At 40.4% G+C, this 24,978-nt stretch overlaps 1 protein-coding gene and 1 pseudogene across 1 annotated transcript in view; one reads left to right on the forward strand and one right to left on the reverse strand.

Annotated features, from left to right (window-relative positions):
• YAF2 (YY1 associated factor 2) overlaps nucleotides 1-21,005 on the reverse strand; it is an 81,723-nt gene extending 60,718 nt beyond the window's left edge. The window contains 2 exon segments of the mRNA XM_066368975.1: nucleotides 20,294-20,419; nucleotides 20,855-21,005. Of these exon segments, the coding sequence (XP_066225072.1) occupies nucleotides 20,294-20,419; nucleotides 20,855-20,880 (152 nt within the window). The 5' untranslated portion in view covers nucleotides 20,881-21,005.
• Nucleotides 4,552-4,708, forward strand: LOC136396299 (U2 spliceosomal RNA; annotated as a pseudogene).
• Nucleotides 21,006-24,978: the final 3,973 nt, after the last annotated feature.

A 24,978-nucleotide genomic window follows, 5' to 3' on the forward strand; every position in this document is an offset into this window, starting at 1 on the left:
ACAGATCTCCCCTCTCAAATCTAATAGTGAACTATTACCTTCCCCAAACCTGCCCTTTCTCCCGTTCTCTCTGTCAGTGAGATGTACCAACATTTATTTATGCAGCTACTTAATCAAGCCAGAATCTGGGATTCATTTTTACTTCTCCCTTCTCTACAACCCAACTTCCTATCTCCTACAGCCACTTCTGGATGGCTGGATACCAACCATCCATAAGTCCTACAAAAATTTTCTCCTACACATAAATAGAATCATTTCTCTTTCACACTGGTATTATCCTCGTTGGGCCACGACTAGCTCTTGCTTAGACTATTGCAATGGCTTCCACTAAATGTTTTTTTTCTGCCTCCAGCTAAGATTAAACTTAACTAAGCAGGACATCAGACAATAAACTGCTGTATGGACTGTATGTATTAAATTGATGGCAAAAGAAAACATTCTAAACTGTTGAAAATAGTGAGTACAAAGGTAACTTGGGTTACATAAATTCTTTTATCAAATAAAGTGGGCATAATTAAACATACTCCACCCAACTCACAGGTTCATGAAATGAAATACTAATATTCCTTAAAAAACAAAAGAAGTGGAAAACAGTTTAAAGCAGCAACAGAAACAGATAAATGATAAAAAAACAAACCACAACAAAAAAAAAAACTTGCAGTTCAGTTAAGCATTATCAAGACAATATGACAGGCATTGGGAATTTTTATTAATATTATTTACAATTATTATCTTTACTATTAAAAACCATGCTAATTTCCTTATATCATTCATCGCATTTAATCATCACCAAAAAGCCCTATGGTTACATGGCTACAAATGGCAAGGTGGGGATTTAAACTGAAATGTGATTCCAGGACCAATGGTACTTTTCTCAAGGAAATTTGCCCAAGGAAGGAAAGAGAAACAAAAGCAAAATATTTTCAATACACTATAAACACAATCATCACATTTTGCACAGAATGTTTTAAGAGTAACTGTAAGGGCATTATTCTGGCCTAGGGATAAAGGAGGAGTGCTTCTTGAGAGAAATGATGCTTAATCATAAAAAGTTAAGATGCTGCAGTAGACGAGAGAGTGTGAAGCAGAAGAAACAGCATAATATAGCACATAATAAGATGACATAGTGGCCTAAAAAAGACCATGACCATGCTCTCTGACAATCCATCCTTAAAAATAGACTCTTTACAGCAAATAATAAAAAATTGCTGCTTTAATTATTTCAATTCCTAAGTGTATACAGACTGCTTACCACTATTACACTACCAAAGTCCTATCTTGATGGTAAGGCCCAAATTCTGTGACAGTCCATCAGGTTACTATGGAAATGTTATTTTTTTAGGAGAAAACACTTATTCTTATGTTCTGGTTTTGTCAGTTACCCAACTAGAATCCACATGTTTGACAATAGGGACTGTTATACCCCTATCTAAATTATATCACCACTTGTGTATTTAATGCCTTTTTTTTTTTTTTTTTACAGAGACAGTGGGATAGATAGGGACAGACAGACAGGAGTCTAGAGAAATGAGAAGCATCAATATTTCATTGTGGCACTTAGTTGTTCATTGATTGCTTTCTCATATGTGCCTTGACCGTGCGGCTACAGCAGACCGAGTAACCCCTTGCTCAAGCCAGTGACCTTGGGTCCAAGCTGGTGAGCTTTGATCAAACCAGATGAGCCTGTGCTCAAGCTGGCGACCTCGGGGTCTCAAACCTGGGTCCTCCGCATCCCAGTCTGATGCTCTATCCACTGCGCCACCACCTGGTCAGGCTAATGTCTTTATTCAACATTTTTAAGGACTTACTATCCAATAGGCACTGTGCCAAGTACTTTCCAAGAATTATCTCATTTAATCTTCGCAAGGACCCTATCAGGTAGATGTTGTTATCATCTCTATTTTATGAATGGAAAAATCTGCAGCTCAGAAAATTGAGTATCTTTCACAAAGTCACACAGCCAGTAAGCGGTGAAACCAATATTTAAACCCAAAGAGTGGAACTCCAGGGTCTAAACTCTTCACCACTATACTATATAATTGTAGGGAATTATTAAATATTGAAGTTCTTTTTTTTTTCTTTACATTATTATACTGAATACACAAAATATTTAAGATAAATATGTATTTGAAAAAATAAAATTAGACATACTTTCCTGCACTAAAAATATAAATATATAATGAAATTCTATACAAATGGATGATGGCAAGATTACAGTTAAAATGTAAATTACCTGGTCGGGCTGGGTAACTCAATTGGTAAGAGTGTTGTCCTGATATGCCAAGGCTATGGATTCGATCCCCAATCAGGGCAGACACAAGAATCAACCAATGAAAAATAACAAGTAGAACAAATAGATGTTTCTCTCTTCCTCTCTCTTCCTCACTCTCCTTCTTCCTCTCTCTCTAAAATCAATACAAAAACTATAAATGTAAATTACCAAGAAATATAGAAAATGCTGTGTGATCAGGGACATTAAGTTTATGGAAAATTGGCAACAAGAGAATTTGATAACCAGATTCTTATAGATAATCAAAGTCTTTCTGAATTTTATCAAAAAGCACAATTTAAGCCCTGGCCAGTTAGCTCAGTGGCGGAGCGTCGGCCTGGCGTGCGGGAGTCCCGGGTTCGGTTCCTGGCCAGGGCACACAGGAGAGGCATCCATCTGCTTCTCCACCCCTCCCCCTCTCCTTCCTCTCTGTCTCTCTCTTCCCCTCCCGCAGCCAAGGCTCCATTGGAGCAAGGTTTGCCCGGGCGCTGAGGATGGCTCTGTGGCCTCTGCCTCGGGTGCTAGAATGGCTCTGGGTGTGGCAGAGTGATGCCCCAGATGGGCAGAGCATTGCCCCCTGGTGGGTGTGCCAGGTGGATCACGGTCGGGCGCATGCAGGAGTCTGTCTGACTGCCTCCCCGTTTCCAGCTTCAGAAAGATACAAAAAAAAAAAGCACAATTTGATGGCATTACAAATTTAATCTATGTTTCACCTACTGCTCATTATTCATCTAAGTCTGATTATGTAGCTCTGGGCCTACCAGCCTTGGTCTTAAAAAGGAAGAGCAAAGTGTCTAAGAAGATGGGTGAAAAGAAAGAAAAGACACAGGGAAGGTTTCATGAGAGAAAGCCTCACATTTCCCCTCCACTATTATAAAGCACTTTATCAGCTATTCCCTTTGAAATGTGAGGCTAAGAAGTCCAGTCACAATTAATTCAGTCTGTGCTGAACAGAAGAATCTGAGTTGTATAAGAACCGGGTGGTGATTTTCAAAATAATGGTTTGACAGCAAAACACCTTTAGGAAATAAAAATCAAGACAAATCCTAATAAATGAAATGTGTAAGAGCGCAGGTGATCTGGCTGAAAAAGAGTGGGGAGCATGGAGCCCCACTTGCTCGCTCCTATTGCCAGCCAAAGAGATAATCCCCAGAGACCTCACGGTCCCAATCAACACAATTCAAAACTTCTGGGCCCTTCTGTGGGCGGGCCAGCTCCTTTCTACCCCAAGCAACGTGTTACTTGATTCTAACTGGCAAACCCATCTCCTCCTACTCCCTTATATCCTGCGACCTGCCTTCTCACAGGAGGCTTCCAAAGCAGCCCTGAATGAGCTGTACAATTGAAGGAATGGACGGCTGTGTATGGATAAGTAGAAGCAGGGATAAGAGGAAGAAGGTGTTAATAGAGGAAGCATTTTTGGACCTAAGAGCTCATGAGTGAAGTGCTGGGCATACAGAGAAGCCCCACAAAGACACACCCACACATTCACTTACCTGTATACCCATGCATGCCAACAGACACACTCATACTCGCAACCCTGCCTGCACGCGCATGCGCGCGCACACACACACACGCATACACAATAAAGGGGGGAAAGCTCTTTGGAAAATGCAGATCAACTGGAATTAACACCTGAGAACCTTGCCCAGCTCCAGTCAGCACTTCTCAAATTTTAGTCTGCATATGAATAATCTAGGAATCCTGTTAAAATATAGGATCTGACTTAGCATGTCTTGGTAGAAAACCAGAGATTCTTCATTTCTAACCAACACCCTCCCAGGTGATCCAAATACCACTGGTGTTTGGAACAACTTCAACAGCAATGGTCTACAGAACACTATGTCCCAACACATTCTGGTCAAGTAAAATTGAGGACTGCTCAATTAAATAAAACAAGTTGTTCTACCAAAGGACTTCTCAAACTTAAACTCCATGAAGACATATTATGCAGTATTTTCCAAACTTTCTTGACTTCTTGTTTTCAAAGAGCATTCCCCCAGGACTAGTGTTTGTGAAACACACTGGAGCACAGAGGATTGGACAGGTGAAAGCAGTCATGGGAAGTCAAGGAAAGTGACAGATTTAAAAGTCTCCTCCTTTCTCCCCTTCTTTCAAAGAGATACCTCAACTTGCACTTTCAAATGCTAATATCTACATGTAAAAAGACAAAAAAGAAACACAGCATTTTAAAAGTAGCTTTCTCTGGATGGAGATATGTTATGATGATGGGCATCCCTGTTTTCCTCCTTATCCTTCTTTACTCTTTAGTATCTTCAGTGATCGCTTCTCGGCCTTTTGGCTAAGATCAAGTGTAGTATCTTCAGTGAGCATGTAATACTTTTGTCATCAGACAGTTATTATCTTAAGGGGAAAAAAACTCTACCCACACTGCTCAGGTTATTTTCATTCACATTTGAAAAAATTATTTTAATCAGACTTACATAAAGTAGAAAAGGTTTCCTAGTAAAGGGAGAGCTGTTGGTGGAGTAAAAAAAATAAAGAAATCAGAACATTTTAGAATGTAGGCTAGAAATGAACAATAGTGAGACTTTGGGCCCTGGGGAAACAAAAAATCAAAATCAAAAAGGGATGGGAAAAGACAAAAGAAGAGCAAAACAACTTTGCCTACTCTGCAAATGCACACAGAGCTCTACTTGAACAACTATTTCTGTTGCATCAAATATCTACTTGCTGCTCTTGTTCCTAGTATGTCCAATAAAACTACAATATTGTGCAAAGCACCTTGGATCGAACTAGAAAACATGTCAAGATCAAGTGTTTTAACTCATCTAAAAATAGTCAAAGAGCTGTACGATCTTTTTATCATATATACATATAATCAAATTGGTTATTAATTATACTATTAGTGATTCTTAGTGTTTATATCACAAATAAAAGGGGAAATAATATTTTCTGGGATTGTTCTAAGAAATATTATATCAAAGAAAACAGGACACACAGCACAATGTGACTAAAGAAGATATCAAAATGAAGTTAATATTTGTACTTCAAAAATATTAGTTAACATAGGGAAAATAACTGTATTTTGTTCTTCATTCATTATAGTGCTAGCCCAACTTTAACAAAAGTTATTACATTAGTTATAAGTAGTAATTTTAATGTTAGAAATTATCAAGATGTACAGCACTAGAGCTAGGTATAATGAAATTTACAAGAAATCATTATGAAGTTACTTGCTAGCAAATTTAAATGCTACCACAGCCAGGTTATAAAAGGGACTAGAAAGCCAATCTAGGGTCTAACACCAGTGATGAGATGACCATCTTTCAAGGCCTGCTTCTTACCTGTCAAAAGGATGCTAGACTAGAGCCATGAGTTCCAACAAATAGAAATGATCTCACCCAGAAGATTGCTATGTGTTACCTAGCACTTCTCTAAGACAGTACCACAACAAGAAGCCTCCAAACTGAGCTGAAAATCCTACCAAGAGTTTGCAAACAGTAGTGGCCTCAACCCATCTCAAAGGTTTTAATGCAACTTCCCTGGTGGTCTAGTGGTTAGGATTCGGGGCTCTCAAAGGTTTTAATGCAAACCTGAAATTCTCAAGATCTTCCCTCTAAAGGCTATCTTATCCCTCTAACATTAAGGTTTTAAGTAATAAAAACTACTATAGCCTATCTCAAGAAATGACTAAACATTATGGAAGCTCTTGAAAGGTACCCTTCCAGCTCAAATTTTCAGTAATTCTATAATTTTTCATAGTAAATAATATTACAGAAGGGAGGTATAATGAGTATTTTAAAACAGATTATCAATCATAGATCATATATCAAAAGGTAAAGATTTTAGCAAACATGAAAGCCAATGAATAAAAACACTGTAGGTAGGTGTTCAAAATTTACTAAATGAATAACTTACAAAGTCACTATGACATATTTTATATACTTATAATACCAATAAAATTACGACCTATAAAAGTTTTAAGAAAATGTATCCTTTATTTTCTTCTTTTTCCAAGTGAGAGGAGATAGACTCCCACATGCACCCCAACAACTATTCACCCAGCAACCTCCATTTGGGGCCAATGCTCTCCCCACCTTGGGCCATGCTCCCAACCGAGCTACTTTTAGCGTCTGAAGCGGAGGCTCCACAGAGCCATCCTCAGAATGTGCGACTAATGTGCTCTAACCAATCTAAGTCACGGCTGATTGGGGGGGGGGGAGGAAGGAGAGGAGAGGGGAGGGGCAGAAGGAAGGGGAGAGGGAGAGGAAGAGGGGTGGAGAAGTAGATGGCTGTTTCTCCTGTTTGCCCTGACCGGGAATCGAACCCGGCACATCCACAAGCCAGGTCGATGCTCTACCATTGAGCCAACTGGTCAGAGCCAGAAAAACGTATCTTTCAAAAAAAAACCACTAAGGTTTCATTAAATCCTTGAATAAAATTTGATACCCCAGAGAATGTAATCTTTCTACCAAAGCATGCTGGCCCTATGCCTAACCTTGAAAGAAAGAATAAGCAAAGAAACATTTTACCCAAATAGGATTATTTTATAAACCTAGTTATCAGAAATGGAAGGATGAAAAGGTCGACCAGTCAAACAACCTGAATTTCAATCTAGTCTCTAACACCAATGAAGAGATGACCATCTTCCTTTCCTCCATGTAAGGTGGTTTGATGAGCAAATGGAAGACATTACAGAAAAGAATTTTGAATACAGTACATGATAATTTAAAGATAGCTTTTACTACTGAATTTCTACTCCCCCCACAAACCACCAATAGTAACTAAAAATTAATCTGACAGTAATAAACTTTTTTTCAAATACATACTTACTGGTAATGGCTACCATTTAGTGAGCACTTACTATGTGTAAACCACTGTGAAAACAGCTTTATATAAACTCATTAAATCTTCTCAGCAATACTTTTTAAAGAAAAGGAAAAAAAAAAACCCAGAGTAGCACTGCCAATATAAGCAATAAGATAGCTGAAGAAACATACATTAAATTTAATAATGTAGTCCTATTACAAAACTACTATATTCTCAAAAAGGGTGGTTTCTATCCTGGCAGGATAGTTCATCTGGTTAGAGCACCATCTCAAAGCACAGAGGTTGCTAGAGGTTGTTTCTCCCCCTTCCCCATCAATATGTAAAAAAAAAAAAAAAATGTTAAGGTGGTTTCTTGGACAAGTACTAAATATGTGTGTGTGTATGTATATGTATATACATATACATACACACACACACATTTAATTGCCTATAAACATCCTGTGTAAATTTGTCATAGGCAGGTAATCAATTTAGTCCTCTGAATTTAGTCCTCTGAAATCTTACTTCAATTATGTAACAACTATTAACTTTTTTTTTTTTTTTTTTGGTGAGAGTAGGGGAGATAGTGAGACAAACTCCCGCATGTGCTCAGCCCAGGATCCACCTGGTAACCGTCTTGGGCCGATGCTTAATCAACTGAGCTGTTTTTGTGCCTTAGGCTGATGCTCAGACCAACCAAGCTATCCTTAGCACCCAGGGCCAACACTGGAACCAATCAAGTCACAGGCTGCAAGAGGGGAAGAGGGAAAGAGAGGGGGGATAGGACGGGGAGAGAAGCAGGTGTTCGCTTATTTGACCAGGAATTGAACCTGGGATATCCATAAGCCTGGCGGATGCTCTATCCACTGAGTAAACCAGCCAGGGCCACAACTATTATCTTAAAAACAGTAGTTTCAGCCCTGGCCAGTTAGCTCGGTAGGTTAGAGCATCATCCCAAAGTTGTGGGTTTGATCTCTGGTCAGAGTACATACAAAAAGCAACCAATGAATGCATAAATAAGTGGAACAACAAACTGATGTTTTTCTCTTCCTCTCTCTCTCCCCCTTCCTCTCTAAAAATCAGTAATTTTTTGTTTTGAAAAATAGTAGTTTCTTTTAAAAACATACACATTTATACAGATATATATAGATACATGCACAAAGAGAGAAAGAGATGGTTTTACCCAGCAATGAGTGGCAGCTTTATGTGGCTGAAATTTTGTAAGTGAAAGGTAATCCATCAAATTGGAAAATTGGCAATGATGTTACAGCACAAATTATCAAGAGTGCTTTACTAATAATTGCCACAGCAATAACTGATTTTGTACTTAATTGAGCACAGGACTTCTTCAAAAACTAGAACTATGTTGGAAAATCAGCTTTAAATTCCTTCCTTAGTGATATTATCTATCACTATTTACTCCTTAGTGATATTATCTATCTTCCTTGCTAGAATTCTTTTTTTTTTTTATTTTTTTTAAATTTTTTTTATTTATTTATTCATTTTCTTAGAGGGGGGAGAGAGAAAGAGAGAAGGGGGGGGAGGAGCAGGAAGCTTCAACTCCCATATGTGCCTTGACCAGGCAAGCCCAGGGATTTGAACCAGCAACCTCAGGATTCCAGGTCGATGCCTCATCCACTGCGCCACCACAGGTCAGGCCCTTGCTAGAATTCTAAGAGAGCTGGAACTGGGTCTCATCCACAATTCTGTAGTCCTCGCATAATTCGTGGCATACGGTACGTATCCAATAAGAATTTAAGGAATTCTCAAATTTTGTTTACTTCCATTTATTCCCAATAATTCACACATGTATACAGGAGGGTTCTTTTCCAAATAATGACTTATACAACCTATATTAGAATTCCAACTTTTTCAAAGTTTATTTTTAAAAATAAATAAATCTTCCTTCCTAACACCTATGGTTCTCTTATAACAGGGGTCCCCAAACTTTTTACACAGGGGACCAGTTCACTGTCCCTCAGACTGTTGGAGGGCCAGACTATAAAAAAAACTATGAACAAATCCCTATGCACACTGCACATATCTTATTTTAAAGTAAAAAAACAAAACGAGAACAAATACAATATTTAAAATAAAGAACAAGTAAATTTAAATCAACAAACTGACCAGTATTTCAATGGGAACTATGCTCCTCTCACTGACCACCAATGAAAGAGGTGCCTCTTCTGGAAGTGCGGTGGGGGCCGGATAAATGGCCTCAGGGGGCCGTATGCGGCCCGCGGGCCATAGTTTGGGGACCCCTGTCTTATAACAAACCTTTACTGAACACCTATTATTTCCCAGGTACTTTGTCAAGCATCTTTGAAAAAGATAATGAAAAACTCTTTATTTCCCTTAAAAACTGGTAGCTGGCCCTAGCCGGCTGGTTCAGCAGAAAGCATTGGTCTGGCATGTGGACATCCCAGGTTCGATTCCGGGTCAGGGCCCACATGAGAAGCGACCATCTGCTTATCTTCCCCTCCCTCGAACGCTCTCTTGTCCTCTCACAGCCAGTGGCTCGACTGGTTTGAGCATCAGCCCTGGGCACTAAGGATAGCTCAGTTGATTTGAGCAATGGCCCAGATGAGTTACCAGGTGGATCCCGGATGGGGCACATGCAGGAGCTTGTCTATCTCCCCTCCACTCTCTTAAAAATAAATAAATAAATGTAAAAATTGGTAGCAAAACAAGTAAATGCATACATGTAACAGAATTACAGCATAAATAATATAGTAAAGGTAAACAAGTTGATTGCAATTTGCTAATTTATATTATTTATCCTTAAAGTAGTAAATTCTTATATAAAAAATACTACCCCATTTAGAAGATAAAAATTAGTTCAATTCTGCCTGACCAGGGAGTGGCGCAGTGGATAAGAGCATCGGACTGGGATGTGGAAGGATCCAGGTTCGAGACCCCAAGGTTGCCAGCTTGAGCACAGGCTCATCTGGTTTGAGCAAAAGTTCACCAGCTTGGACCCAAGGTCGCTGGCTCGAGCAAGGGGTTACTCGGTCTGCGGTAGCCCCACGGTCAAGGCACATATGAGAAAGCAATCAATGAACAACTAAGGTGTCGCAATGCACAACGAAAAACTAATGATTGATGCTTCTCATCTCTCCATTTCTGTCTGTCTGTCCCTGTCTATCCCTCTCTCTGATTCTCTGTCTCTGTAAAAAAAAAAAAAAAAAAAAAAATTAGTTCAATTCTAATTATGTTGAATTTAATTTATTCCATTAATTTAAATTCAGTATAGTTCAAATGCAAAATCTGAATTTTAAACTATTTTTCAATTAATCTCAAATATCATAAATCTGAGTTTTAGTATACTTTTTTGATAGCCCTTCAGTGTCAACTTTAAAATAAAAAACTTTTAAAATAACTTTAAAAGTCATTCGAAATAGAATTTATATAGTTGAGAAATAAAATACAATTCATAATACGATATATTCATTCATTACTTCAGTCATTTACTTTTCATTTTTAGCTAAGCTATAGAAATTTACATAGTCTGGATAACACCTAAATACATGGTGGTAGATGAGATTGAAAAAAGGCCCTGGCCTGTTGGCTCAGTGGTAGAGCATCAGCCTGGCGTGCAGAAGTCCCGGGTTCGATTCCCGGCCAGGGCACACAGGAGAGGCGCCCATCTGCTTCTCCACCCCTCCCCCTCTCCTTCCTCTCTGTCTCTCTCTTCCCCTCCCGCAGTGAGGCTCCATTGGAGCAAAGATGGCCTGGGCGCTGGGGATGGCTCCTTGGCCTCTGCCCCAGGTGCTGGAGAGGCTCTGGTCACAACAGAGTGACGCCCCGAGGGGCAGAGCGTTGCCCCCTGGTGGGCGTGCCGGGTGGATCCGGTCGGGCGCATGGGGAGTCTGTCTGACTGTCTCTCCCCGTTTCCAGCTTCAGAAAAATACAAAAAAATATTTAAAAAAAGAAAAAAATTAAACATAAAACTGGCCCTGGCCCGTGGTTCAGTGGATAGAGCATCAGCCTGGCATATGGACATCGTGGGTTTGATTCCTGGTCAGGGCACACAGGAGAGGCGATCATCTGCTTCTCTCCCCTCCTTTTCCCTCTTTTCTCCTCCCCCACCCCCAGCAGCCAGCGGCTCAAATGGTTTGAGTGTGGCCCTAGCACTGAGGATAGCTCAGCTGATCCCAGCATCAGCCTCACGCAGTAAAAACAGCTTAGTACGAGCCAGATAGATCCCAGTCAGGGTGCATGCAGGAGCCTACCTCACATCTCTCCTCCTCTTGCCTTAAAAAAAACAACACAAAAATAAACCTTTCCAAAGGTATACCTTAAAAATATTAAGGTAATCATGTAAAATTTCACCTTTGAAATAATACTGAAAACTAAATAAGAATGCTAAAAACTGAGAGGAAAATTTTATTTTCCACTTGCATACATGTTTTTAAGAATATATGACAAGAACAACTAAAAATAAATATGGTATATAGAAAAAAAGAAGATATTAAGTTCTTTAATTATATTCTAATTTATTCTTCAAAATAACCACATACTGTGTTATAACTTTGTTCTATAAAAATACTATTGCCATGCTTAAAGATGAAGAAACTAAAACTTGAATACATTCATCTTGGTTAATAGTCTAACTATAAAAATTGTGCTTTTAATCAAATTACACAGCATCAATATATAAAGCAAAATTGTGAAAATAATAATACTAAACTAATAATTATATATACCTGTAAATTATGAACAAAACTCTTATAATTTTTAAAACAGACTTAAAAGTTATTTGAAAAGCAATGCCAGGTGTCAAATTACAATAGGCAAATAAAAAAAACCCATTAATTGAAAAAGTTTAAATATCTGCAGTGTTCCCCAGTACTTTACCAGCTTCTGGGGATACCACAGTAAGAGTCCTTGCCTGGTAGGGCAGACAACTATCTTCACAATAATATTAAAATATGGTGATTCTGTAGGAATAATTAGGTAGGTAGGTAGGTAAGTAGATAAAATCAATGTGACATTTGGTGGGGGGTAGGTAATCTCAGAGGGTTTCTCTTAAGTACCATCGGATCAGAATACCTACTTTGCATCCATTTGATGTAGCATAGGATTCATTGGGATACACAGCAGAAAATGAAGCTAGGAAAGTAGTTTAGGTTATTGCCTAGAATACCATTCTCAGGAGTGTGACCTTTTTTCAGGAGTTACTGGAGAGTCTCTCTCTCTTTTTTTAATACAGGGACCAACATAATTATAGTTTTAAAAAACTGTGCTGAAGATAACATTAGCATTATTACAGAGAAAAGACCAATTTGTCCAATAACTCATGAGAGAAATGATATGGGCTTCTAAACTATAGCTACATAAATTGGGAAAAGGACAGATTTGAGAGAAAATCCAAAGAAAGACTGTACATAAGGGATAATGATGAATTAGAATCAAAGGTGAGTCAATGATAGTTTCTGGCTAAGGTTCCAGAAAATTTGTGCCACATACAAAGAGAGGCCAAGTTTGGGTTGGCAGAAATTGCTTTCAGAGATGTGTAAGAAAACTAGAGAAAAGGAGGGTAATTTCAATTTTTAACAAAAGGTTACCAATATCAAATACTGCAAAGGTGACTTAGAAGACTGAGATTAAGCCACTGAGTTTACCAGGTCACTAGGTTATCATAGAGATCTTCCTCAACAAAGGATAAAGGAAAGGAGAAAGAAAAAAAGAATGCTGCTGAAGTAAACTTGTATGTAGAAACCCAAGGCAGTAAAACTCTAGACCAAGTAGTTCATAAACTTTTTGGTTTCCCCTCTCTTTACACTCAAAAGTTGAAAGAGCTTTTGTTTATGTAGGTTTTATCTGTCAAGAAATAAAATGCTTTATTAGAAATAAAAACAAGAAAATTAACATTTAAAAACTCACTAAAGTACATCACATGTTGATATAAATAACATTTTTATGCAAAAACCCGTATTTTCCAAAACAAAGATAATTTTGCATGAAGATTGACACTTGTATATTTTTGCAAACCTCTAACATCTGGCTTAACAGAAGACATCTGGATTGTCATATTTTCTTAATACTTTCAATTTGTTGCACTATGCTGTTTTGGTTCAATACAAAAAAATCTGGACTCCCACGAATATGTAGTTGAAATAAGGGAGAAGTATTTTAATAGCCTTTTCAGATAATTGTGGATATTCTTCTCTGATATTACATAAAACACAAGTAGCTGTTTCTCGAAGGTTAGCTACATGTAAAATCTGAAACCACATCAAAAAAGTTTTCATTGTATTCCCTTAAAACCCAGTAGTTTATTTAGTATTTTGAATGGATTATATCCAAACATGGTTTTGTAACATCACATGTTGGTTATCAAGAAATATTGGGTCACTGGGTTACAGAGATCTTCCAAATACTAACAAACTCCATGATAAAATATCAGAAATTACATTCATTGACATGACCACACAATCACATCGTTAAAGTATTGGGAAGTTCTTAAGCTCACTGTAGTGGTTACAAGTTTTCAAAAATTCTAATTTTCACTTAAAAGCTCAATTTTTATCATTGGCAACAAATACTATCAATTGTTTTTCTAGACGTGACAGATTCAGTGTTCATTTTTGAAAAAATATCAGCTAAATATCCAAGTCTGAGTTCTTTCAAGTAAAAATTACATTCTATAAAAAAAAGGCAGTTAGTCAAAGTCAAATGCTTTCCCTTGAATCAACCACCTTACTCTGGTATGAAGCAACAGTGCTTTACACCAGTGGTCCCCAAACCCCAGGCCACGGACCGGTATCGGTCCGTGGGCCATTTGGTACCAGTCCACAGAGAAAGAATAAATAACTTACAATATTTCCGTTTTATTTATACTTAAGTCTGAATGATGTTTTATTTTTTTAAATGACCAGATTCCATCTGTTACATCGTCTAAGACTCACTCTTGACACTTGTCTCAATCATATGATACATTTATCCGTCCAACCCTAAAGGTCAGTCCGTGAAAATATTTTCTGACATTAAACCGGTCCGTGGCCCAAAAAAGGTTGACGACCACTGCTTTACACATACTTCCTAGTTCAGGCGTGGCCAACAGCTTTTTCCCCGGGCCAGATTAAAAAGAAAATTTTTTTCACAGGCCGGATGATATATTAAAATTAAAAAATGTTAAATACAAAAACGATTTGTTTAGCCTGACCAGGCAGTGGCGCAGTGGACAGAGCGTCGGACTGGGATGCAGAGGACCCAGGTTCGAGACCCCGAGGTCACCAGCTTGAGTGCGGGCTCATTTGGTTTGAGCAAAGCTCACCAGCTTGGACCCAAGGTGCTGGCTCAAGCAAGGGGTTACTCGGTCTGCTGAAGGCCCAGGGTCAATGCACATATGAGAAAGCAATCAATGAACAACTAAGGTGTTGCAATGCACAACGAAAAACTAATGATTGATGCTTCTCATCTCTCCGTTCCTGTCTGTCCTTGTCTATCCCTCTCTCTCTCTATTAAAAAAAAAAAGATTTGTTTAAGTAAACAAAACTCTATTATGTAATTTAAGAATAAATGTGAGTGAAAAAAATTTTAATATACAATATTATTTTAATAAATATAATTACATACTGTATAAATATCCAAACTGTATCACAATCGGAACAATATTTAATTAATAGAATGAGCTTGAAGGGGTTATATCGCAAATAAAACAATTATTTCATTTTACAAACAGCCTGGACACATTTCCAGTTATCAACTGCAGCTATTGTCTATGCTACAATGCCACTTGATTCAGCACACTTGACCACAAAAATAACAAACTGTTTGACCTTGGGTGCGCACTGGCAAACTCCACCTAAAAGAATGTGGGTTTCACATCGCTGCTAAAAGTCAAACAGTTCATATCGAGTACAGACAAGTACAAAAGTTGTAAATTTTTATAATGGAGGTTTTTTAAAAAAAATAAAGTATTGCGAATCCATTCGACCAATTATTGAAAGTTAACCCTATATTAGTCACAGAAAAGAATTCCGTGTTATCACTATCTTCTTAAATATCTCAATTTTCAATAATCAAAGACACTTCCGCTTCTGAGTAGCTGAGATTTTAAAGTAGCGGAGAATATTAAAAATTTAATCACAGGCCACATAAACTCACTACGCAGGCCGAATCAGACCCACGGGCCATATGTTGGCCATGCCTGTCCTAGTTCATGAGACAGATTAAAAAAGACATGAGACTTCATAAAATCAGTAACTTCTCGCCCTGGCCTGTTGGCTCAGCGGTAGAGCGTCCGCCTAGCGTGCGGAGGACCCGGGTTCGATTCGATTCCCGGCCAGGGCACACAGGAGAAGCGCCCATTTGCTTCTCCACCCCTCCGCCGCGCTTTCCTCTCTGTCTCTCTCTTCCCCTCCAGCAGCCAAGGCTCCATTGGAGCAAAGATGGCCCGGGCGCTGGGGATGGCTCTGTGGCCTCTGCCTCAGGTGCTAGAGTGGCTCTGGTCGCAACATGGCGACGCCCAGGATGGGCAGAGCATCGCCCCCTGGTGGGCAGAGCGTCGCCCCTGGTGGGCGTGCCGGGTGGATCCCGGTCGGGCGCATGCGGGAGTCTGTCTGACTGTCTCTCCCTGTTTCCAGCTTCAGAAAAATGAAAAAAAAAAAAAAAAAAATCAGTAACTTCTCCTACTTCATCAAAGACATTCTTAAGTGAAACAGAAGTTATTCGTACTGCATATGCATGGTGGTGAATATTACAATGACTGTAACAATTTAGTGCCACTGCTTTGATTCATACAAAGGGGCCAGCCGTTTTACACACCACTGCCTCTGCACCTCCACTGCAGGTGTCACACAGTGAAAAAGACAAATACCATCTTAGGATGATTATGAAAGCAGTTTGGGCCTCACAGGCTTCCTAAAAGGATCCTAAAAGGGAACTTCAAGGTTCCTCAGACCACACTTCATAAACCACTATTCTAGACTATCTAAACACAATCATTTTCAAAATTTCTCTATAACACTGAACCCATGTAACTACTCTAACCCAAAATATAGGGAGGAAAACAAACAAGCCAACCAACCTCCTAGAATAAGGAGTCTCTGAACAACTGTGTGGTAGCTGGAAAGGCTCCTCAGACAGGTAAGAATGGCTCAGGAACTCTGCGTATCTGAAAAATGGACTGACTTAGATGGTCCTTAATTTTTTCTTCCCATCCCCACGCCAAAAGTCTAGGAGAATCTGCCAAACTTCAAATTACAAGATAGGAAGCAAGTATGAACCGACAACAATGACACTGAAATGTTTATCAGATGATAAATGGTTTCTTCAAAATGTGAATTTTATATAATTTATTCCCATGTTATAGAAGCTGAAATTATTTCTTCTTTTTACCAAGAGTCAGATCCTAACCATAACACGGCTTTTAGTTACAAACATTATTTTTCTTTAAATTAGAAAAATTTACCTCTTCAGCTCACATATAAAGGAAAGATTTACTAATACTACCTCATGTACAGAATTTGGTACAAGTTAAAGTGTTTCTGATTTGACAAAATTGTAAAACTTTATGGAAAAAACAAAGAAACATCTATTTCGCTCACCTCTGTATGCCCAGTTCGTAGCTCAGCACTTGTATAAAATAAGATGTTCAATAAATATTGCTGAATGCAGGGACTGAAGTGGCTGAAATAAGAATCCTGGTCGCTAGACTCCTACTACAAAACTTAGTACGCTTTCTACTCCGTGAAATCTTTTTCATAGTTCTGTAAAACACCTTAAGGATCCTAAAGGAACTATTACAGTTTACCCTGAAAAGATAACATTTTTTACACGTGAAATTACACCAGAAAGCTTGCTATGAGCTAGGGGTTTTCTAAGTTCTCATTCAGATCAAAGTTCATCATTATAATTTTTTTAATATCTGCCCTCTGAATTACTGGTAAGCAGTAATTCCCATTCCTATATGAAAAAATGGCAATCATAATCTAATTCAATCATCATATATTGATTGTACTATTCTCACACATACACTCTATACTAAGTATTTCATTTTCTGTGATGATTCAGAATGGTTCTTAAATTTCTCGGGTTTATCTGAGACACTGCCTTGAAAGAACCTGAGATATAAATATGAAGGAAACTATGTTGTACTTTTTTTTTTTTTTTTTTTTCAATTTCTTTTTAGAGAACAGAGAGAGAGAGAGAGAGAGAGAAGGGGGGAGGAGCAGGAAGCATCAACTCCCGTATGTGCCTTGACCAGGCAAGCCCAGGGTTTGGAACCAGCAACCTCAGTGTTCCAGGTCGATGCTTTATCCTCTGCGCCACCACAGGCCAGGTCATGTTGTACTTTTGATGACAATTTGTCACTGTAGCTTTTTCTTTTTTAAAATTTTCCCTGTCACTTTGACATTTATCATTTTTTCCTCACAAAAGCACAATGTAGAAAACCTCAGGTACTTGAACTATGCAGTTATTTAGAGTCTGGATAAAAAAAGAAATTAATAAAATCTGAACTAATTAAGGCCAGCAAGTACCAAACTGAAATTCAATTGTGGAAATGGTTTAATTGAAACTACTTCAAATCATATTTCATTTTAAAATACTACTACTAATATAACCTCACTTCATTCCATACAAACAGTTATTCTTCAAAAACCATGACCTACCAAGAGATAGCCAAATAAATTGGTCTTCTGTTGAAATATAAAGGATGTGAACGAGATAGTCTTCAAAGAAAAATATTGTCAGTGAAGGCTTAAAAGGGAGACTATGAACTGCATCATCTCTGAAGGTTTAGAAAGAAAAGATTTTTCAAATGTCTTGGATGGTTTAGACTTAGTCTCCCATTTGGCGACTGAGACACAATCAGTTCAGAGGTCTGACCCAAGGGACTCGAGTCTTGTCTGTCTCAGGCAAACAAGGCATTAGCAATCTGTATCCTTCTGCTTTGCAGCTATCAGTCCCTGCTTTGGTAATCGCCAATCTTATCCTTGAAATTACCTTAACTGCTAATTAACATGTCAGTTGTAGGAAATTATTTCTCCTAACTACTAAAAATTTTGCTTCTCCATCGTGCTCTGCAGTCCTTTAATCCTGTTTTCTAACGTTATCAGAGAGGGCAATACACTATTTCTTGGTACAATCAGTATCTGCCCTATTAACATTGCCCTGCTCCATTATTTTATCCAAACATGGATTCCACTGATTTTCAGAAACAGTGGTAGGAAAATAACAGAGAAATGAGAGCTCTTATGTTTAACTTATGGCCAAAATCAAGAGAAGAGACAATTCAGAGAGAGGAAGGAAGAAGCTGAGAGGGTTGTAGTGTAGAACACTTACTTTTAGGAACAGAGTGTCCCTTAGACTTCTGGTGAGTTGCCCAGAGCCTCTTCAGTTTCAATCCAAATGACAATGCTTCTCTGAGTCCTCCTCAAGTAATCCACTAAAAATTGGATCTACAAGAGCTCAGATGTACTGGTAAAAAAATGTCAGGGGCCCCAAGTGGGCCTCAAGCCTCTTTTAATCTAGGCCCACTTCTCTGTCCTGGGCCAACGCCCCTGTGCACTATATTCCTTCTTCTTCCAGGTGCCAGGGATTCAGCCTGTTTCTTCTCTTCTGAGCTGCCACCACCTACTCTATTTCTCAGGGTTCCTCTAACCCCAAGACTGGCTGTGGAGTAGGACACCAGCTTCCCCCCTTCCTTGCTGTCCCTGCAAATAAACATATAGGCTCTTCTAGTTTCAGCATTTTTCTAATGGCTACAAGAAAATGGAACAAAAAGCAACAATATCGTACCAGAGATTAAGATTATAATAGCTGTCTCCACTTTAAAGTCCCTGCCTCCAAAAACCAAATTTTCTGAAAACCACTTATTGAGCATTTTTAAAAGCACAAAGTACTAACATATACAAATCTAAACCAAAACCAACTTTATGTAGACATAAAAACATTCTGCTTTTCAAAAATACTGTAATCACGGGTCCAAAAATAACTACCACATTCATTTATAAAAACAAGGACGTTTTTATTAGAATGTTCTGTTACATTTCCTTGAACTTCGTAAATGTTTGAAAGTTTGCTTTTTAAAGGATATTATGAAAAATGCTCATATTTCATCCAATGTAAGTGGGAATTTGCAGAAAACATATATCTTTTTATTTACAAAAGATCTCAAAAACAACTAGTTTCACTTAGCAAATCTTAAAATCTGAAATTATTAACAACCATTTCTGAATCTACATTTTAAAATTTCATGTTCTAAATAGTGTTTAAAAATCTAAATATCTCATTTTAAAAAATCTAATTTCTACTGAATATATAAATCTAATGTCAATATTGTGTTGGCATTTTTTAAGACAACAGTATTATCACATTAGTATGCTTACATTTTTGTGAAAATTTAGTTTGTAACAAACTTTGTAAATATCAAAAACATGTTATCTAATATCAGGCCACTAATCACAGGATTATAATGAATTAATTTAAAGGCTACCTTCCTACAAAGGTGAAGGAACTCTGTAACTAAGTGCTGGCGTAACAAGAATGTCACCGAGTTTGAATTTACTGGATGATTTTCTTTATCCACTTGTTTTTTTAAAGACTGAATTATTGTAAACTTACAATAAAATAAAGAACGAAAACAAGCAGAGATCATTTAATCTCATTTGTATAGTCTAATAGATTGCCATTTGATCAAGGTAAAGATATTCATATACTTCCAGTAAAAATGTGTCCGTGAACTGGGCTCACCTCTAACTATCTATTTATAAAACATTAGAGAATTGCAATACAAACACTAAACAAAACCTTGATCTGACCCTTCCAGGCGTCTCTATTAAAAAAGGAAGTTAAGCCTATTGTGTATTCTATAAACAGGTTATTTTTCTTTTTGAGGAACGAAATTAAATTACATCTTTTGCTCCTAAAGAGGTCTTCATGGTTTTTCTTTGATTCCTGCACACTCATAAAATGCAACCAACATTATATACGAAAAGTGTTGGGAGGGGCATTACACCCAGCGATAGGAACTAAATCGCAGTAGCTAATGCCTTCCTTAAATAATTTATTCTTTCTTGGCAGCAAAAAATGTTACAGCCTCTTCAATTACACCTCACCGCAAACCAGCGCTTGGGTCCCGATCAATCTGACCCAATTCCTCCCGCGGCCACCGCCTCAGTCTGGCCTCCTCCCGCCAGGTCTGCGAGTGTCAGGGAAGGGGCGGCAGTCGCGGGGGTGGGGGCACGTCCTCTGCGCGGCGACCGGCCGGCCCGCGGCGCGCCGGGCAGGCCCGGGACTCACCGGGTGGAGGTGCCCTTCCGCACATCGCACATCATGCACTTGAAGGCCTCGGCGCTGTTCCGGAAGGTGCAGACGCTACAGTCCCAGTAACCCTCATCCGAGGACGGCTTCGGCTGCCGCTTCGGCCTGCAGGACACAAGCCGGACACGACGCCACGCGGGGTCACCAGCAGGCCGCGCCCGGGGCCCGAGCCCCGCGGCTGCCCCCGCCCCGCCCCCTGCCCCAATTCCGCGCCCCCCGCCCCGCGGGACCCCAGCGCGCCGCGCTCCGGCTCGGAGGGGGAGGGGAGTCAGGAAGGGGGAGGGCGCGACCGCGGCTGAGGTCGCCGCTAACGCTCCCGCCGCCGCCGCCGCCGCCACTCTGACACCACGGGCTGCCGTTCCGGCCGCCGCCATCGCGGCTCCATTGTGGGGCGGCCGGCGCCGGCCTCTCACGCGGAGCAGCGGCGCCGCCCCCGTTCTCGTCCCGCTGCCCGGGCGGCGAGTGAGGCGGCCTCCCGAAGCCCAGCGCGAGGGCCCTGCCGCCCGCACGGTCCAGGCCCGGGGGCCCGGGCGCTGGTACCTGGTGGGGCTCTTCTTGTCTCCCATGGCTTGGCTACAGATGCACGCCAGGAGTCGCCGGGGCGGCCGCTCTGTTTGTCAATACGGAGGATAATAAGCCGGGCGGAAACGGGCGGGGAAGGAGGGAGGGAGGGGGCGGGGAAGGCCGCACAGCAGAGCTCCCGAGCCGCGGCCGGATCCCACGCAGCCTCCAGCTGTCGGGGAAACTCCTGCCTGGGCGCACGTGACCCCGCGCCAGCCAACCAGCGGCCGCGCCGGAGACTTCAAACGCGGCCAGCGCGGCCCAGCACCCGCGGCGAGTTCGCTGGCGGGTGGCGTGGGGGTGACGCTGCAGCCTCGGGCGCCGCCGCCGGCCCTCCGGCCGCTTCCCCGCCTGTCTTCGGCATCCCTAGGGAGCCCTCTGTGTGTCCCGCTGGCTGGCGGGGATGCTTCGTCCTTCCGCGGGGTGTCTAGTCCGAGGTGGGGCCGCCGTTCGGAGGTCAGCCCAGCTCGAGACAAGAGTGCCCGAGTCAGGTCTCCGGGTAGAATCACTCTCCCGGCCTCAGCCGCCGTGGGCTGCCCCGACCCAGACCGAGGGTACCTGGGGCAAGACGGGAACCAACACTGAGCGCCATTGCTAGGGCTCTGCGCACGCAAATGCTTTACCAAGTAGGGACTGTCGCCCTTAATTTAGAGGAAATGAAACCGAGGCTCAAAAGAAGTTAGGTGACTTCCTCTGTATTACATAATTAGAAAATAACAGCCAGGAATCTAACCCTGGTTTTACTTGCAAATGCGCTGCTTTGGTTTCCCAGGCCTCTACAGTAGCTGCTTAAAAAAAAATTTTTTTTTGTTTACTTTAAAGTACTCATAAGTCCTTTTTGAAAAATAAAATAGTAACAGCTTTACATTTTGCCTGAACACGATCTGTTGACTAAAAAACAGAAAACCCAGGTCTCACTAATTACTTCAACATACTGGATGCCCTTCTCCTGCACGTACTAGGCTGTAGCAAAGCCATCTAACTTGTCTCTAAAACTCTAGCCTCAACTCCCCAATCTATTCAATAATCCACAACCTTATTAGTAATGAAATGCTGGTAAACTGGTGCCATCACCCTGTTCAAGGATTATGCTAAGGCCCTCACGCTCTGGAGCCTGGCAGTAAGGACTTCTGCACCTTGCCCCTGCCTCCCCACCCCATTCCCCGTCAGAAAAGCTGCCTCCCGGCAAAGACTGCGGATGAAATTCATTGCCTTCCGGAACTCTTCCTTCCCTCACATGGCTGGCTTCTGCATAAAATATTTCCCTCTAATCTTTGACCATACTGTTTCTACCCATCTTTTTAGATTCAGAGCATGTCTGAATTCTTGTAAAATAGTAATCTTTTCTTTTTAATTGATTTTTTAAAGAGGGGAGGGAGCAAGAAGAGACAAGAACATCAATCCGCTCTTACCCTGACCAGGGGATGGAACCGGCAACCTCTGTGCTTCCAGACGATGCTCTAACTAGCCGAGCTATGTGGCCAGGGTGTAAAATAATCATCTTAACCTAAACAGGATTTAATGTACTATAAAGAAAAAAGAAGAAGGCCCAGATTCTCGGCCTTTTTCCTGTTCCTGCACTGATAGACCTTGGAAACTGTTTGCTTAATATCTGTAATTCTCAGCCTCTTTATCTGCAAAATGGCATCTGTGTTTATGAGGTTTTTAGCATTATATGCCAGGCACTTTCTAAACCTCTTTATACAAGTGCCTGTTTTAAAGAATTCCAAGTACTATGCAAATGTTCTCGATAACTAGCCTATGGCTTCATTTGAAAGACAAGAAACTTAGAGCCCTGGTTAAGTGGTTTTTCTTCTCCTCAGCTAGGCTATGGCTTCATTTGAAAGACAAGGAACTAAGAGCCCTGGTTAAGTGGGTTTTCTCTATTGAACAGGCCACAGTTAGAGCTCAGATATCCCATCACACTTTCACAAACCCTGCTTTCTGATTAACTGTATCACCTCAGTTTACAGCGATCTCTGAACTCACTGCATCATCTGTACTTCCAAGTGTCACCTCTTGAGACTCAGACCTTGATTCAGAAGCACAGAAACCATGAGGAACATGATTAAGAAAGCATGCAAGAAAAGATCTAAGGCCTAGTCTTCAGTCTTTCCCTAATGCAGTGGGTAAACTTGTCACTTCTTTTTTGCCCATCTGTAAAATAAAGGAGTTACAATTATTATCTCAACAAAGGTCCTTTCAAGCTTATGACATTGTAATATTTTTAAATTCCTCAACTGGCTGAATCTTCAAGGAAACTGATAAGAACTGTGGTCTACATGCAAAAGTGATGGTAACAAATGTAAAACCAATCATATATATCTTAAAAGCTTGGTTGGGATATTAGTTCAGTTGGTTAGTGTTTTGTTTTTGCAAAACGAAGATACTTTACTAATTTTATTATAAAATGTATATGTTACCATTGTATTAGTTTCCAAATTGCCAAGACAAAATATCACAGAATGAGTGGCCTAACAATAGAAATTTATTTTACAATTATGGGGGCCGGTTGTCCTGAGATCAAAGTTATCTTTTTTTTTTTTTTTTTTTTGTATTTTTCTGAAGTTGGAAACGGGGAGAGACAGTCAGACAGACTCCCGCATGCGCCCGACCGGGATCCACCCGGCACGCCCAACAGGGACGACGCTCTGCCCACCAGGGGGCGATGCTCTGCCCCTCCGGGGCGTCGCTCTGCTGCGACCAGAGCCACTCTAGCGCCTGAGGCAGAGGCCAAGGAGCCATCCCCAGCGCCCAGGCCATCTTTGCTCCAATGGAGCCTTGGCTGCGGGAGGGAAAGAGAGAGACAGAGAGGAAGGGGGGGTGGAGAAGCAAATGGGCACTTCTCCTATGTGCCCTGGCCGGGAATCGAACCCGGGTCCCCCTCACACCAGGCCGACGCTCTACACCAGGCTGACGCTCTACTGCTGAGCCAACCGGCCCGGGCCCTGAGATCAAAGTTATCTACAAGCTTGATTTCTTCTGAGGCTTCTCTCCTTGGCTTGTAGATGGTTGTCTTCTCTCTGTGCCCACACATGGTCTTTCGTGTGTTTGTATGTGTCCTGATATCTTCTTCTAAGGACACCAGTCATAGTGGATTAAGTCCTATCCATATGATCTCATTTTGCTTTAATTACCTCTTTAAAGATTCTCCAAATACAGTCACATTCTGAGGTACTAGGGATTAGGACTTCAACATGAATTTGTTAGGAGGCCACAATTCAGCCTATAATACCAGTGTAAAAAATTTCAGCAAAGATTTTTTTTTAAGCCTAACCAGGTGTTGGCTCAGTGGATAGAGCGTAGACCTGGGATGTTGAAGACCCAGGTTCAAAATCCTGAGATCACCAGTTTGAGCATGGGATTGTAGACATGACCCCATGGTTGCTGGCTTGAAGCCCAAGGTTACTGGCTTTAGCAAAGGGGTCACTGGCTCAGCTGGAGAGCCCGGTCAAGGCACATATGAGAAAGCAATCAATGAACAACTAAAGTTCCACAACTATAAGTTGATGCTTCTCATCTCTCTGCCTTCCTGTCTGCCTCTCTCTAACTAAAAAAAAAGTGAAAAATGAAAAATAAAGTTTTTTTTTTTAATTAAGATATCCAGTACCTTCTTGTAACATTACTAGGACAGATTCACAATTCTCATGTGAAACCCTTAAGTGTGGATATTTTTGTAAGTAAGGGGATTTTCAAAAGAGGATGGTACAAATACCAAAGTAGTGCACCATAATCAAATGCATTAATATTTATGCAAAACATATAAATATTCACACCATGTTGAAAAGTAAAGTCTATACATCAGTTCTACTCAGGTTTTACTGGTAATGATTACAAGTCAGGTAAAATGTGAAGATGCTTTCAATTTTCAGTGCTTTTTCAGTTACAGGATTGGAAAAAGGATGTTTATCTGTAAGAATTTGAGGGCATATTAAAAATGAAAATATTACGGTTAAAACCATCTATATGCCCTGTCATAGCAGTTCCACTTTGGGGACTATAAGGATACAACATGAAGGGCATAAAAAGGTTTTCACAGAGACAGTCATTGCAGTTATTTTACTTCCTTTTTTTTTTGTATTTTTCTGAAGCTGGAAACGGGG

The sequence above is a fragment of the Saccopteryx leptura genome, chromosome 2 (genome assembly GCF_036850995.1).
Source record: "Saccopteryx leptura isolate mSacLep1 chromosome 2, mSacLep1_pri_phased_curated, whole genome shotgun sequence".
Taxonomy (NCBI): domain Eukaryota; kingdom Metazoa; phylum Chordata; class Mammalia; order Chiroptera; family Emballonuridae; genus Saccopteryx; species Saccopteryx leptura.